General features: G+C 32.7%; 1 protein-coding gene across 2 annotated transcripts in view; it reads left to right on the top strand.

Annotated features, from left to right (window-relative positions):
* MDGA2 (MAM domain containing glycosylphosphatidylinositol anchor 2) overlaps nt 1-16,129 on the top strand; it is an 836,747-nt gene extending 820,618 nt beyond the window's left edge. The window contains exons 16-17 of one of the 2 annotated variants that reach the window (XM_032179359.2): nt 6,168-6,273; nt 12,834-16,129. In XM_032179359.2, the coding sequence (XP_032035250.1) occupies nt 6,168-6,273; nt 12,834-12,940 (213 nt within the window). In that variant the 3' untranslated portion in view covers nt 12,941-16,129. Of the gene's footprint in view, nt 1-6,167; nt 6,274-9,959 lie in introns of both variants that reach the window. The other variant, XM_032179361.2, reaches the window with a different exon arrangement.
* The last annotated feature ends 401 nt before the right edge of the window (nt 16,130-16,530 follow it).

The raw sequence follows: 16,530 nt of genomic DNA, 5'->3' as shown, positions 1-16,530 counted from the left end.
CATTATTTCTAGGTCTATTGACTAAGGTCTTTATTTCATTAATCTTGACTGTTCAAGGAAACGTGAAACACAACTAAATAATCCCACACCACTTTTGTTGTTTTTGTCTCGTTTCATTTTAGAGAAGATTTGTTTCGAATTGTTTTATACAAAGTATTTTTTTTACCCAAAAATCTTTTATAGCTTGTCAAACTTCTCAAAAATATTTTCTTTGGTATGTAACATCTTCTAGGAACTCCTGATAACAACAATGATACCAATATATTGCTATAATAATTAAGTTTTGAGAAGTTTTAATATAGCTCGAATGTAATTTTCTGGCATTTGAGGATGTATTTACTTCAAGTGGAAGGCACAACTTTTACCTCTTGAAATTTTAAACAGAGTATAAGTGACTTTGAGTCTCTTTCACTAGCATTTACGCTGTTTTATTTATTTTGAGTTGCATGACTTTAAATTAATTTGATCCATAAATCCTTTATAAAATTACTTGGACAGTCCTTTGTTTGAGTGTGTCCAATTAGTTTGCTTAGCTGAAAATACAATTATTGCTTAGTACTTTTCAAGACAAGTAGAAGTTTTATTCTATTGAAATTTATGTTGGGTTCATTTACTAGAATTAACTTAGCATGATCAGTGCTTGGGATGAAAATAGATTTTGCTTCATTTGGAAAAATTAGGGCAACAATTCCAAAGAAGCAAAAATGGATATATTCTTATAATGTCAATTAATTTTATATCGCATACCAAGGAAAATATTTAACCATCCCCTTTTAATGCTTTACTTCTTTCATAGTATATTCCAAATGTTTTCCAGGGGTAAAGTATACAAATAGATTGTGAGACACAAAATGCTCTTTACATTTTCTTAGTTTAAAAGAAAGGGATTCTGGAAATCTCCTGCTCTTACATATTAATTTAAAGACTTAGAAACAGGTTTTGACATAATTTTTGAGAAAATTAAGTTACAAAAGCTTAACACTGTAACAGGGACTGGAAAAGAGACTATACTGCTCTCCTTACATCATGCTGCCTTATGTCCCAACTAAGAATAATACTAAGCTAGAAAATATTGTCCTCCTTAGTAGACATTACATGCTCATGTAGCATATCTGGCATTCTAAGCCACATTCCAGGGCAGTTATACGGACACAATGGTGGCTCCTGACTTAACCATTGAAAACATTTACCAGTTGCAGCTCACAATTTGATGCATTTCTTTGTCTTTCCCAACAGTCGACTCTCATGTTATTATTTAATATTAGAAATGTTGACAACTAATTGACATTTGTCCCACAAGATGAACTGGCAGAGTATTGTGAAGTTAAACTCACTGTTCATATTTGGGATAGTTTCCCCAGGGAAAAAGCCGAGGCTACCCGCTACGTCTATTATGCTGTCTCTCTTCAAATTTGTTTTGTAATGGTTGAGGATAGTTCAATTATTTGCTAAACCAGTGATAAAATAAAGATAACATTATTAATGCTAATGGTTATTTTTAAATATGTTTATATCCTGAAGTTTTTCAAAGTGATATATACTGTCAATTTTCAAACTGCAGTCTGAGGGTTTTGCATTTGCCTTAGCAGTAATGATTAGAAGTGATTTGCCTTTTGTCAGGAAGAAACTATGTTGTAAATATTTGCAGAAGTCACCATTAACAATGAAGGCAAATCATCAGAAGTGCATTTTATTATTTAATTCCCCCATCTACTTTTACTCATTCGTGATTCATGTAGCTGTTCTTTTCTTGCTGAGAAATTACATTTGACACATACTTTTATAGCATCATCTATATCTTTATTTTGACATCTATATTTATATGCTTTAAAGCATTATAATGTATGTAAGAAACTGTCAATTAATGAATTGAAACAATTTTGTGAGGTATAATTCTAATACAGAAATCCACATTAATTTTTTAGAATTCCCATTTGAATTTACTTACCAAAAGTTAATTTTCTGATTACACAATATTTTTTATATGTTAAGTTTGCTGAGTTGCATGAACACACTGTGAAAACATTTCAATTTTCAACTCGTCATTTCAATTAAGGGAAATAATTTTAAACAATAGTGCTATTGTGTGGGAGGAACAGGTTTTGCATAATTTTATCCCTCTTTTAGGAGACCTAAACTTTAACATTTTCTCCATGGGTACCTAGATGCTGTTAATTCCTTCTTCAAGTCAGTTAAACCAAATGCATTTCAGAAGTACTGAAGAGGAAATGAAAATGGTTTTTTCTCTGTAATGTAATAGTAGTTAAAATAATGATGGAAATTCATAAAAAGATGACAATTTAACTCTTTAAACTAGAGAGTCTTAATTCTCAAGATAAATATAATTAAGATTTTTTGTTGTGTAAAGATAACATCTTCTATGGCTAAATACATCATATTTTAATGGACGTAATTTATCATCTTTATATTCTAGAAAACATCAGCAAAGATTTGTTTTTACAAATGCTTAAAAGTTTGGCTAAGGCACATTATTTAAATTTCATATCTACACTTTATATTTGTCTAACTCACACAAAAAGAATGTCAAGTAAAACATGCTCTCTCTAGATCTTAGTCTAGGAGTCATTTATGAATCTGTTTGAATCTATAAAGTTTAATTACAATAATTCAGAAATATAATTGTAGTCAAGAGCTCAGAGCATAAATAAAACAATGCAGTAAATATTTATTTGTGAAATTCAACCAGTTAAAAAATAATCTACATCTTTGTAATAGCAAAACTGTGGAAATTAAAAGGAAACAAATAAACATGCTACACAGGACCTTTCTTTTCCTTTTTGTTCAAAAAGGTCCCTGTGGAAGACTGCAGATTTCTCTGGCCTATTAAAATAGATTCTTTATCATCACAAGATTACAAATAAATATTAAAAATATAAATTATGACTGTACTAAGAGTTTTATTGCTAGAAATTATCTTTATCATACCAATAAATAACTAGATTTATTTACACACAGTGTCTAAAATTCCTGCTATGCTTAAAGAAATTACCTTGTTTATCAATGACAAATGTAATATCAATAATTGTAAATGTAAATGTAAGTAATATATTTGCAAATCAGCCTACTTTTTTAATTGTACCACTTCATTCATTGGGTATCACCAAGGGATGAAATATTCATATAAGGTAATGTTCTAGGTATAGGAAGCCCTCTGGACACGTGATGCTTTGATTTTTGTTGATTGCTAGTTTTGTTGTTGAGCAAACCACAGACTTACAGTCAACATATTGCCAGTAGGTAGGTAGCACACATATTAAATTACATTAGTCAATCTGCTTCCTGATGTTTACTACAGATGGTTTCCTGACGCATTCTCTCAATCTGACTACAAAAGGGTCTGTCTTTCACAATTTCACTGCTCTGGGACTTTTTTTTTTTTTTTTTTAGCACAAGCCTAGGTCCAATCTTTTGATTTTGATCAAGCTGCACAGGGAGGCAGGAGGACAGGATGAAAAAGAAAAATAACAGAAAAAGGAGGATTGTTTAATCCTTTAAAGGTGGTAGCAGAAGAAGTTTTGAAATGCTTTGAGTAATGGCAGGATCATTGTAATTAAACTATGGCTTTCCCAGGACAGCAGTTTTGAAAAGTTCAGAAATGACTTTGATGAGATGTATGTTTTAGTTTTGATTTTTAAAGAAATCTCACCATTTTATATGACTCCCGTCTGGAAGTAACAAGAACTTACTACGTGAAAGCAATTATGTACTTTGAATAAGAAAAAGCGTAGATATTTTCTTCAAACTTTTTACCTTTACATAGCTAAGATGGGAAATCCATGTACTGCCATTTTGTTTTGGCTTCAGTGATAAAGAACATTGTGGATGTTTTTCAAACATCCTTCCTAATAAAAGGATTTTGACTTCAGCTTTATCTGTGTAAATTTCAAGTGCGAGCAGGTGCAGAGCATTTTAACGCACCGTTATTAGACTCTTCACCACATCTCACTTCCCCACGTAAAGCACATGGGAATGCAAACCCCTTATCTTTGCTATGGCTACATTGTAAACCCTGTACTGCACTCTACAAGCAGTATTTAATATTAACTATTGATTTATTCTAACACTGACTCTCTATCAGGTAAGGAACACATATCAAAGAGGGAAAATATACCCCAAGACTTAAAAGCCTACTTTTTGGAAAAAGGGAAATATTTTCTCACAGGTAGCTTGCTCATAGGGGCAATTCGTAATGACCTTACAGAACAATGTGCTTTAAATAAGTCTGAATCATAATTATTTGAAACGTAGTCACCTCAGCCTTGTTCATAATAGTTTTAATGTCTAACAATGACTATAGGGTACTGGTTAAATAAATTACATCCATAATGTGGAATATTCTGCACCTTAAAATGACTTCCCTTTCTCCATGTTCAATTCTCTCAAATGTTTAATTGTTCATTTTTTTCTAAATCCTTTCTCATAGACCTTTTAAATAAAGGACTGTTTAAAAGTCTTCTGAGGCTTCTTAAAGCCACTTCCCAGTTACCTTTCCAGACATCATCCTATCTCAAATAGAAGTCATCATTTCCAAGCATCCAAAATAATACTTCATTGCAAATTCTATCTGAGGACTGAGAATTTGCTAAACTGCTAACTTGGTTCTAAATATTTGAACTACAGCTGCCATTTTCTTTTGTCTTCAGTGAAACAGACCATTTTAAATGTTTTTCAAAGAGATGGCTTTGGAGAATCTTTAAGAACATGCTTATCTTAAGATAGATAAGCAGGAAACTCCACATTTATCTTATTTATATGTCAGTAAGAACTCACATTTTTCTCTGCTATCAAATCATGAAAATTATTATTTGTTTGATGAACTACACTTAAGTGAAGGACAGGGTCTCAATACAAAAGTTGACAACTGATGCCTCTGCTTACTACCTGGAGACTCCCATTGATAATATTATGAGAGCATATCAAAGAACATTGGATCAGTTTCTCAAAAGTGGCCTAAGTTCTCTCAAAATCATCATAATTAAGCTATGGCTTTCCCAGGACAGCAGCTTTGAAAAGTTCAGAAATGACTCTGATGTGCCTTTGAGGAGATGTTTTCAAATAAAAACAAAAACAAAAACTTTGGCATTGATAAAAATAAACATTGTCAAATTTGTTGTGATGACATAAGTCTAGAAATGTTATTAATAAAGCACATTACCAGATTGATGTTAGAAACAGCTCTTTATTAAACTATTCTTTGGAATGACCAAAGTAGATATTTCCTTTTAACATGTAAATATTTTTCTAGAACTATAAACCCACCACTAAATGCATGAATTGCCTTACAGTATCAAAAAGATTAAAAAGTTTTGCTGAAAGCAAGGAATAATTTGGGAGTCATAAAGAAAATTCTAAAAGAGTCTGGTTTCTGTAAAAATAAAAAAATATATAAATTTGCTAATTGTGCTTCTATTGTCATTGTATTTTTAATAATAAAGGATTCTGATTATACTCATTTATTCTTTCAATATTCATGCATTGAGCCTCAGTGACCACCATTGTTATAGATACCAAAAATTCAAAGGTATACCATGAGATATTCAACATAAATAGACTGATAAATATCTTCAAGTTTAAAAAATGGAGTATCAGCAGTGAAATCATGGAGGTAAATTATAAAGTCAACATGGGAGTATGACGCAGATATTCAATCTGTTTGTGAGAAATCAGTGTCAGAGATAGAAAAACTTCGTTCCGGGCTTCAATATACATATTACTGTTGTAAAGAATCCAGAATTTGTTTATTCTTTAAAATATTTCTAGAAAACTAACGTTATGAGCTATGTTCAGATAAAACCAGAATCTATTTCAGAGAAAGACTTTTCAAATAAAACACTTTTTTCTTATCCCTAAAAATTAAAAGAGGATGTGTAGTCGTTGTTTTAATTGTGTTATTTAATTAAATTTAGTTTTGCTTTAAAATAGACACAGAGCTTTTGATGTGAAAAACTAATAAAATGCAAGGAAGATTCAATTATTGGTTTGGGGATGAAAGTTTATGTTTTCTGCAAGTTTTAATTTTGAAAGCCATCAAATATAAAAGATGCCAGGATTACTGACAAGTTTACTTTTGTCACCTTGATTTCTCAAGAGAAATTGATCTGCAAATCAAAGCTCCACATTTAGGTTTGTTTCATTCATATTTGTAGCTCATTTTTGAAGGTATTCGAGGTCCTGGAATAGAAGGTGACATTGCTATTGATGATGTATCAATTGCAGAAGGAGAATGTGCAAAACAAGATCTAGCAACTAAGAGTAAGTATCTTTGCTTGCGATTGGTTTGTTGTAACGTTAAAGTAACATCACTATTAAATTAAAATTTAATTTAATTAATTTTAAAAACAGTTATTTTTAGTTGGTTTATTTAAAAATTTCTTATATCTAATACTCTAAAGTTTGTTCAGTTATTTTTAAAATATTAAATTCAATTATAGACATATTTGGCCTAAGATAAAATAGAAGTGAGATTTTGATCTAGATCTATGTAAGGCAAGTACACTTTGATTTTTAATTAAGATTTTAAAACATTTTATTTGATATTATTTGTTTTAGAAGATTTAAAAGCTTTTATTAAAATATTTGATGAAACTGTATACGTAGCACGTATTTGCAATGTAAATTGTATTAGTCAATCTTCATACTGCTATAAAGAACTGCCCAAGACTGGGTAATTTATAAAAGAAAGAGATTTAATTGACTCACAGTTCAGCAAGGCTGGGAGGCCTAAGGGAAGTCACAATCATGGCGGAAGGGGAAGGGGAAGCAAAGTACCTTCTTCACAAGGCGGCAAAGAGAATTGCTGAGAGAAGGGGGAAGTGCCCCTTATAAAATCATCAGATCGGCCGGGCGCGGTGGCTCACGCCTGTAATCCCCGCACTTTGGGAGGCCCAGGCGGCGGGGGGAGTCACAAGGTCAGGAGATCAAGACCGTCCTGGCTAAAACGGTGTAACCCCGTTTCTATTTAAAAATACAAAGGAAAAGAATTCGCTAGGCGTGTGGTCCCTGTAGTCCCAGCTACTCGGAGAGGCTGAGGCAGGAGAATGGCGTGAACCCGGGAGGCGGAGCCTGCAGTGAGCCGAGATCGCGCCACTGCACTCCAGCCTGGGGGACAGAGGGAGACTCGCTCTCAAAAAAACATAACAATAACAATAAGAATAAGAAGAAGAATTAAAAAATCATCAGATCTAGTGAAAACTCACTTTCATGAGAACAGCATGGGGGGGAAGCGCCCGTATGATTCAATTACCTCCACCTGGTCTCTCACTTGAAACATGGGGATTATGCGGATTATATTTCAAGATGAGATTTGTGTGAAGACACAAAGCCTTACCATGTCAGCATAGATGTTTTTATTCCTCCAGTTTGTGAATATAGTGAATATATTTCCTGATTTAGCCAATTTTTTTTTTTTTTTTTTTTTGAGACGGAGTTTTGCTCTTGTTGCCCAGGCTGCAGTGCAACAGTGCAGTCTCTGCTCACTCTGCCATCTCCGCCTCCTGGGTTCAAGTGATTCTCTTGCCTCAGCCTCTTGGGTAGCTGGGATTATTACAGGTTCACGGCACCACACCCCGCTAATTTTTTGTATTTTTAGTACAAACGGCGTTTCACCATGTTGCCCAGGCTGGTCTCGAACTCCCGACCTCAGGTGATCCACCTGCCTCGGCCTCCCAAGCTGCTGGGATTACAGGCGTAAGCCACTGTGCCTGGCCTTTTGCCAGCCATTTTAACAGATTCAGCATTCTAAAGAGCCTAAATACATATGTTAAGTAATGAAGTAGACCTAATATTTATGGTCTAATGTCCTATCTGCACCACAAGCTTGTTTAATAAGTTGATTTTCACTTTTTATCCTTTTTTGAATATTACAGTTTCATGATATCTTTAATTTTATTTTTCTGTCACAGGCTCATTTTATAATAAAGAGATATAAATAAAACATGATGAATAATGCACAAAGATTTAGAATTATGTGTTTAGCTGCTTCTTAAAATCCTCATCTCCATATTTCACATTCGAAGCTATGAAATCTAAACTCATTCCTGTTAGAAATGGCTGCAATTGAAGGATTATCTTAGACTCATCTGGAGTCTCTTATTTTGTGGTCATGTATAGAGAAAGTAATCAAACTAAACTTACACAAATTACTCATCAATTATTTAGCACATACAAAAGCATGAAAATCTAAGTTGTATAAATCTAGAGCAAATCAGAGTCTTTGGTAATTTTCTATGTTTAGTGAGAAACTATGTCAGTCTAGATGTTGAAAGTTGAATGTGTACAATTGTCCACTGATTACTTACATGAACTGAATTGACCCAATTCTTAAGTATTGTCAAAAGACAAAAACTAAGATTTTTATATAACAATGCGCCATTTTGCTCATAGTATCTTGTCATAAACTTAGTATTTCAAATAACATATTTAGTAAAAATGTATCCTTGTGTCTGTCTAGTTCTGCTTTAGAAAACCAGTAGCTATACTCCAAAGAACAGTTTTTCTAATGCACAGGAAAACATGTATTCTCCTCAAAGGAGAATAGGATTTCTTTGGAATTTCATAGTATGAGGAGTGGCAGTAACATGTTGTTAATTGAAGGCAGTTACAACTATATACAGAAATTTTACATTTTCATCATGTAAGCACAAATATTATAAACAAATTCAATAAATTGAATTAAACTTTTCAAAGGAGGAAAGCAAAGGAAATTATTTACTCCGTAGTGCAGAAAGAAAGCATAACTGATAAAAGCAGCCGCAGTGAAATGCCTGTGAAAGCCCATAGGGACTTCATTACCACAAGTTCTATTACAATAGAACATTTTTATAATTAGTTTTTTTCTCTTAAACTAGCAAGTCCAGGAAATGTGTAGCAGTTTTAAATATGAAAATACCGTCTATATCTATTGAGGGTGTTTAAACTCTATAAATTAGGGGAAATAATCTTAATTGAACACAAATAATCTATTTGGTATCAGAAAGTTTTCTGTTACATTTGTGTCATTTAATTACCCTTTGTTGTTCATTTTATGACTAGGATTTGATTGATTGATGATTATTAAATGAATATTACATTCTAAGTACAGACCAGCCTGAAGGCTGAAAGCCTCTTCCTTATTCCTCAGGCTGCCAATTCTTTCCAGGCAATAAATGGAACTATGGTCCACACCCTGCAGATATAAGATTTTGTCTCAATTTTCAAACTCAACTCTCCCCTAGATACAAGCCATTTTGCAACTTTAGCTAGGTTAATGAATTATACCCGTGTTATCCCTCCTTGGTAAGGCATGCATTCTAAAAGGCATCAACTGGACACCAGGCTTCAACAGAAATCCCAGTTACAGTAGGACTTTCCAGATCGATTGGTGAAAGGGACTTTTTAGTTTGAATGGACTTCATCATGCCTCTAAAAGTTAAAATAAAGAGAAAATGATTTGTATAATTTATAGATGATGGACTGATCTAAACATGGATAATCTACTAGTGGCAATAGTTAATTTCTGTACACATAACCATCCCTTTCTAGTTTTCATTAACATAGATTTTCTTTCAGTCTTCAAGCTTATCCACTTGTGGAAGCTTGAAAAAAAATCTACTTTTTGAAGTATTCTGATAATTTTCTCCAGGTTCCTGCTTTCATGTGGCTAGCAGAACTCTAAGACTGAGCTCAGCCACAAACCTATGTGAATATGTTACGAACAAGTTTTCATAGCATATTATATCAATTCAAAATCTGTAAATCTTTTTATCAAGTGCCTTACCATATATTCATTTTCCTTTTCACTTCCCTTAGCAATGACGCTGATAAAACAAAATAAAAATAAATATTTTCCAGAAATATTTTCCATATACTTGTTTTATTATTCACCAAGGTTGTGTTAGTAGCTACATGGAATGCTTATTCTTCCTGTTTTTTTTGTTTGCATTTATTTTCCTTATCTTTAGATTCCGTTGATGGTGCTGTTGGGATTTTGGTTCATATATGGCTTTTTCCCATTATCGTCCTCATCTCTATCTTAAGTCCTCGAAGGTGACCTTATCCTGGCAGAGGCTATAAAAGATTCACCAGGCACTGGCATGAAGAAAGAGTCTTTGTAAATGGACATTGAACAAACAAACTACCAAAGATTCCTCCACTGACTACTGACTCAAAAATAAAATAATAAAAACAAATTTTTTTAAGCACTGGGGATAAAAAGACATCATGGAAGTATAACTTATTCCAAACTAAACATAAAAGATAATCCTGACCTGAGTAGAGAAGAGACCTTCAGGTGCTTTTGTGGCTAAAAAGATTACAACGTCATCTGGTTGAACTCTGGAAAAAAAAAAAAAAAAAAAAAAAAAAAAAAAAAAAAGAGCTATAGAAATCCTTGTCAAAGCACAAAGTCATGGCTGGTTTTGTTTCAAATGAATAGTTTGCTTGTTACCATGGAAACCTAATGGCCTGCCAACAAAAACCTCACTGTAAACAGGGTACGTGAAGAGCTGGCATTTATTTTCCTTTCAAGAAGGCTTTCATAGAGAATTAAATAAATGTAGGCCCTTTTACCTTTGGCTGTTACCCTTCCTTGAAAATAACCCGAACTCAGAATTATTTAAAGCATTCATGTTTCTCCCCACCTTCTCCCCATCCCACCTTTATTATTATTATTTTTCTCCCATGGCTAAGCTAGATAACTGTATGCTGTCTCTTTTTGCATGCACTACTATCCAGGCTGGTAAACCTGGGCTTACATATTACACAGGCTTATCGGAGTTTGCTTGCGGCCACTTGAACACCCAAACTATGTCATCTGTTCCAATGAAGAAACCAAACCACCATCTTTTATAAATTGCCATGGAAACCAAGTGCCTTCAATGAAACAAGCCTGAATAATTTTCAACTCAGAAGCTTGCACTGCTAAGAGTGGTTTGTGTAAAACTATTTTATGAACAAACTACAGAGCCTAAATGTGCAAATTACAGGCAAGACAACAAAGCCGCTTCTGAAGAAGAAAGGACCGAAGCTGCTGCGTAAGCCCGTGCAGACGAGATATTTGTTGTTTAACCTCCTAGACAGCCATGGCCTTTCGGCTTATTGTCCATTAGAAAATTACTTCCATTGAGACCAGACATGGAGCAACACTTTTTTTCTTCCAGGTTATTAAATGGGTCAACCAGAGCAAAAGGTTATTAAGAATACTTAGTGCAGAAGGTGGTAAAACACAAAAGTGATTTTTTTAGTCTAACCTCCATTTGAAATGAAATTGGCCCTAGCTTTAGAGGGAACAAGAAAATGTTTGGGACTGCAGTGCATACTAACTCTACAGTGGAACTGGGCCTGAAAAATCTGGCTTTATTCTAAACTCTGAGGGTAATATGCCTCTGCCCTTCAGTCAGACTCTGTGCAAATTGTGAAATATTATTTTATTATTTTACCAAGATTAAAAAACACTTTTACAAAAAAACAAAAACCTGTAAAAATGATTTTGAGCTACCTGAGGACAAATCATATCTTTAACCAGCCAGTTTTCCAATGCATTGTAAATTTCCCTTAAATCTGTTGGTTATGAAAATTTGAAGATCCTTTTCCTTAAATTATCTCAGCTTTTAACTTCATTTAAAAAGACTTTTGTCTAAGAAGAATATTATTATTATATGTTCTTTCAACACCCCAGGATTAAAAAAAAAACTGATTATGCAAGTAATTGGAATATAAGTATTAAATTAGAACATTTGCGAATATTAATATAAAAGCACAACAAAATGTAGTGGAAAATGACAAAGCTTGATTTTTTAAAACAATTCTGTAGAAATGTTTGTGCAAATTCAGTAATTCAACTTAAAATATAATTTTACAGCTATGTTCAATAAAGCCTCTTTCCAGGTAAGGTATGACAAGCAGTATGTGTGTTTGTTGAGCAATGTTCACTTATCACTAAAATGAAATTAGTTATACAATTTGTTGGTTACCATGGGATAAATCTTCAGTGCTCCACATACCTTAATGTCTGCAGAAAGAAATTTTAATAGGAACTCCCTGATGTGCTCTCCTAGATTTGTAATATGTGCAGAAAGCAGTTAAACCTTTGAAGGTAAAATATGAAACATATATGAACCTGGAATTTAATGTCTATTTTCAGTCAGTTCAAAAGGGGACCACTTTGAATATTTAGGTAGTGATGGAATTGATCTGAACCAAGTCCTTTAAATTAAACATAATAAACAAATGAGTTTCATAACTTATTTGAATGAATTTGGCATATTAAAATTTTTTCAGAGTTTCACAGTAACCCACATACTTTATCAGACCAAAGAGATTCAAGTACAGGATATCTGGGGCATTTCTTTTACTTTTTGCAAAATTTCTCTTCACCTTGACTTCCATTTTGTGGCAACTGGCCCCTTTTCTCCACTATCTCTTATCAGTAGATCACCCTTTTTAATTGATTTTCTGCACTCTCATTCCTGATAATAGCAATGAAAATGTCTTAGATCTAAAAGGAGACTCTTAACTCATTGCCTCTCCCTCCCTTGATCTTTAAGTTGATTTCAGTGAGGCTTTTGCAAAAAAATAAAAAATAAAAAGACTATATTCAGAATATTTGAAGATACATGTGTCCTTTTCAGGTAAACAATCAAATGTCCTATTATCCTAAGTAATCCTGCACAAAGAAGCTACTGTAAGAAAATGTTTCAATCCTACTACTCAGCATTTATGAAATACTAAAATCTTTCCTACCCTCTCAAACAGTAAGAATACACAATGCTTCAGAAGTTGATGAGAACTGGCTGGTACCACAGATTAATTTTGATTAAATTTTTTTAAAATTGCAGATGAATGTGAAGAACAAAGGGGCAATCAGAAGAAGTGCAAAGCAGTCAGACTTATTGAGATGGTAATAAAATGTGTATATCAAGTGGGTTCTGGATCATTCACGTAAACCAACAAACAATTTGAATCAATGTTTTTCACTACAGATCATATGTTCAGTTGCTTTAATTGAAAGTAAATGGATAAAATGCAGAAATTTTAAAAGATTGGGATAAGTGAAATGTAAACTTTTTAAGTAGCCTCTTCTTTAATATTAGTAAAAATAATGAAACTTTTAAAACACTCATTTAGCAACTGCCTTCCTTTTCCTAATTTTTTTGTATTTATTATGAACTGGACTCACCAACATATTTTTCCTTTTCCATTTTGATAACACATTTAAAGTGTAATTGATGCCAATTTTTTTGTTCTTTTATAGAGAGGCACCAGGCAATGGAGTTTTTAATGTTGTGGAAGAAAGAATATACCATGTAACCTCTTACTGCCAGTAATTGATCCTAATTACTTTGGAGTGTTATTGTATTTCATGAGTTCAAGAATGCTTGTCTCTCTACATGTTAACATCTCTGCAATTGGGCCTATTTTAATTGCAATTGGCAGCATTTCTTTGTAGTGATATATAAAATGCATCATAGATATAATGAAATTCACTAAAGTCACTAACATTGCCAGAAGTGCCAAACAATGCCTAATATTACTACTTTTCAACAAACCCTAAACTGAGAAGAAAACACCCAACCATATTTGTAAGATTTACATCAAATGTTCTTTGACTATGCAGTATTTGAAATTAATGTAATTTTTATTTTGTCCGTTTTAAAAATCTGAGTCCTCTCTTAAGTACATTATATACATACCTAGGTACACTCTTTTTTTTTTTCCTGCTGCGTGTTTTTTAATTCTACCACAAATCACAATATGCTATATATCCCTGTTTAAAGTGTTTCCTCCTTCCGTGTTATTCACAGTACTTTGTCACAAGTTTGGCCTGCCATTAACTTTCCTTTAAGAGATTTGAAAGATGCATGGTACACCACAATGTCATGCAATCGGCTAAACTAAAGGTATTTCATTTCACACATATCACAGAATTGACTTCGGCATGGCAATGAATTATGATAATTATAATACTGAGAATTACAACCCAGCTAGTCAGTTACATCATGTAATAGAGTAAAAGCAATTCAATTCTTTTGTATTTTAAAATATGATGAAATACAAATTACAACTGTATTAACTTTTCACCAAACATGCATTTTTATTTTAAAAACTTTATAATAAACATATATGTCAATAAAATGTGTAACTTGAAGAACAATTAATTCATTTAGTTATGTAATTAAGACTGTATGAACCTGGCTGTGGTGTTTTACATGATCAATTTTTCTTTGCTCTGATTACTGATTTGAAAGATGGTGATGGAATAATCTGATTTTTATAGACCGATTTCCAAGTATTGTTGTGAATGCGTATTATTTACCACAAAACTTTTTTTTTTAACGTGCCTTTCAAAGATCAGGGCCAATCAACAGACATTTAAACTGGAGAATCTCTACCCCAAATTAAGTTGCTTCTTGGTTGATGACTACGTTTTACTAATTGTTTCATCTGTGTCTCACCAAAGCAGAAGGTACACTCTTCTTGCAACTGGATACTTGATGTCAGTGAGGAGTTATTGCATTTTCTGTGAAAACAATAAAATCATAGGGTTCAATCCCAAGCTAGTTCCTTTCCTACAGTGTTCCCTTCGTGGCTAATGAGTTTATTAGTTTTCTTAGTGCTCATGTTTAAAAAGCAACGTCTAGCGTTTTCTGCATCTGTGTAGGAGAAAAGCTGCCACAGAATGATCGGAACTGTTTTCAAAGCTAATATAAAATGTTCTTTGCCGAATATCCACAATATTCATCAGTAAACATGTGTGTTGTTATTACATAGAAAAAGAAAGACTAAACACTTGAAATCTGTATGTGAACTATGTCAGTTCTGAATCAATCCATATGTTCATGTCTGCTTAGAAAAAGAAGCGAGGCTTAGAGAGGGAGAAATATTCCATATATTTGTATATGGATGACTTTATTAACATATTAATTTAAAGCTTAAATTATGAGTGGTGATATCACTACCCTGAACCTACATTGAATATATTGAAATTAGGAAACTGGAATCCAAAATGTTGAGTAGGGCAGAGGTTAAACTCTGGGTAGAAACTGAAATCGTTTTCTCAAGGAAATATTTACAACTGATTGAATTTAATTTCAATTGTACTAATTTTCCATAAGTTGAGCTAAAGTGTATTCTTATTTTTCAATAAAACAATGGGAAATTCTATAAAATAGGGATTAACTTGTTAGTTTCAGTTCGTTTTTGTATGGCTCTTAATTGTTGTCCTGGGTTTCCAGGATATCATTTTTATTTCTTGAGTATCAGCAATATATTTAAATGTGTAAGTTTAATCGAATATACATTGTGTTAAATTTATATTGAATATTAGTTTCATTTGAAATCTCAAAGTTTAGATTTAATTTCATTCCTTTTGATATTTTCTTCCTGCTAAATAGTTTCAGATAGCTGTATGTTATTTTCCCTTGGATTTTTTTTCAATAAATGAAATTATGTTAAATACTCTATTAGTGTTTTGGGGAAATTCCTGCTGTCAATAGCACTCAAGTTAGAAACAAAAAGATTTTTAGAAGAGCAATTATGTTTGCAATTTAAGATGAAAATGCCATCATTTCTCTCACTATTGAAAAGCTTTTATGGACTCAACACTGCAGTGAGCACAATTAGCCCATTAAGATATGTGTGGATTTTTACATCCTTCCTAAGGGATCATTTATAAGATTGTGTTAAACAAACAGGCACTAAAATCTTCCTGAATTAATGTGATTTAAGAATTATAACTCAGTTTAGTAACTATGGACTTCTGTATGATATGTGAAATAATTGCGGTTTAATGGTGCTAATGTTATTCAGGAAGATAGTTTTAATCACATATTTCATGGGGACACTAGACTAAATGTGAGTTTTCTGGGAGAAACAAATAATATTGCTTGACAAGGATTGAATGAACCAAAGTATAAAGGGAATTCTAAGAATTAACTTACTTATCATTGTTTTCCTACTGACATTTTAGCTTAATTTTATCTTTATTTTTGGTATTATGTATCTAAATAAACCTAAGAAATTTTGGAAATGCAGATACAATTAACATTAACAGACTCGTTAACAGTGTTCAAAAATCAACCCCCCAACTGCTTTCTAACTGTGTGTTAATTGCTGTTTATTTTTCATATGCTATTTTAGTTGAATTAAGGATCTTACCTATATTTGTATTTCCGGTAGTCTTTAGTTGTCTACATACTTGCTTCCCAAATGAAACTGTAACCTCTTCCATCACAAGGATGTGTCATTCACATCTTCAGCAGTCTCTATTGAACCTAGGTATATGGTAAGTCGTGGTTCTATGGAGACTACTGACTTAATGATTATTGAAATAATTTATGATTTAGAGCCATATTTAGACCAGAACTTATTCAATTAGCCTAGAAATGAGCAGCAACTTCATCTTTCGCTAATAAAATCAATGTAATTTCATAGACAGAAGAGATCTCCTGTATACTGAGAAAAAATGAGCAGCCAACTGAAGAAACAGTTTAACCATTTGCAACATAATTTGCTAGCACTTCTTAGTTTTACAGA

This window comes from Hylobates moloch, unplaced genomic scaffold, assembly GCF_009828535.3.
Source record: "Hylobates moloch isolate HMO894 unplaced genomic scaffold, HMol_V3 SCAFFOLD_16, whole genome shotgun sequence".
In the NCBI taxonomy this organism is placed as follows: domain Eukaryota; kingdom Metazoa; phylum Chordata; class Mammalia; order Primates; family Hylobatidae; genus Hylobates; species Hylobates moloch.
Note: the sequence above shows the minus strand (reverse complement) of the source record. Positions and strands in the feature narration are given on the sequence as shown.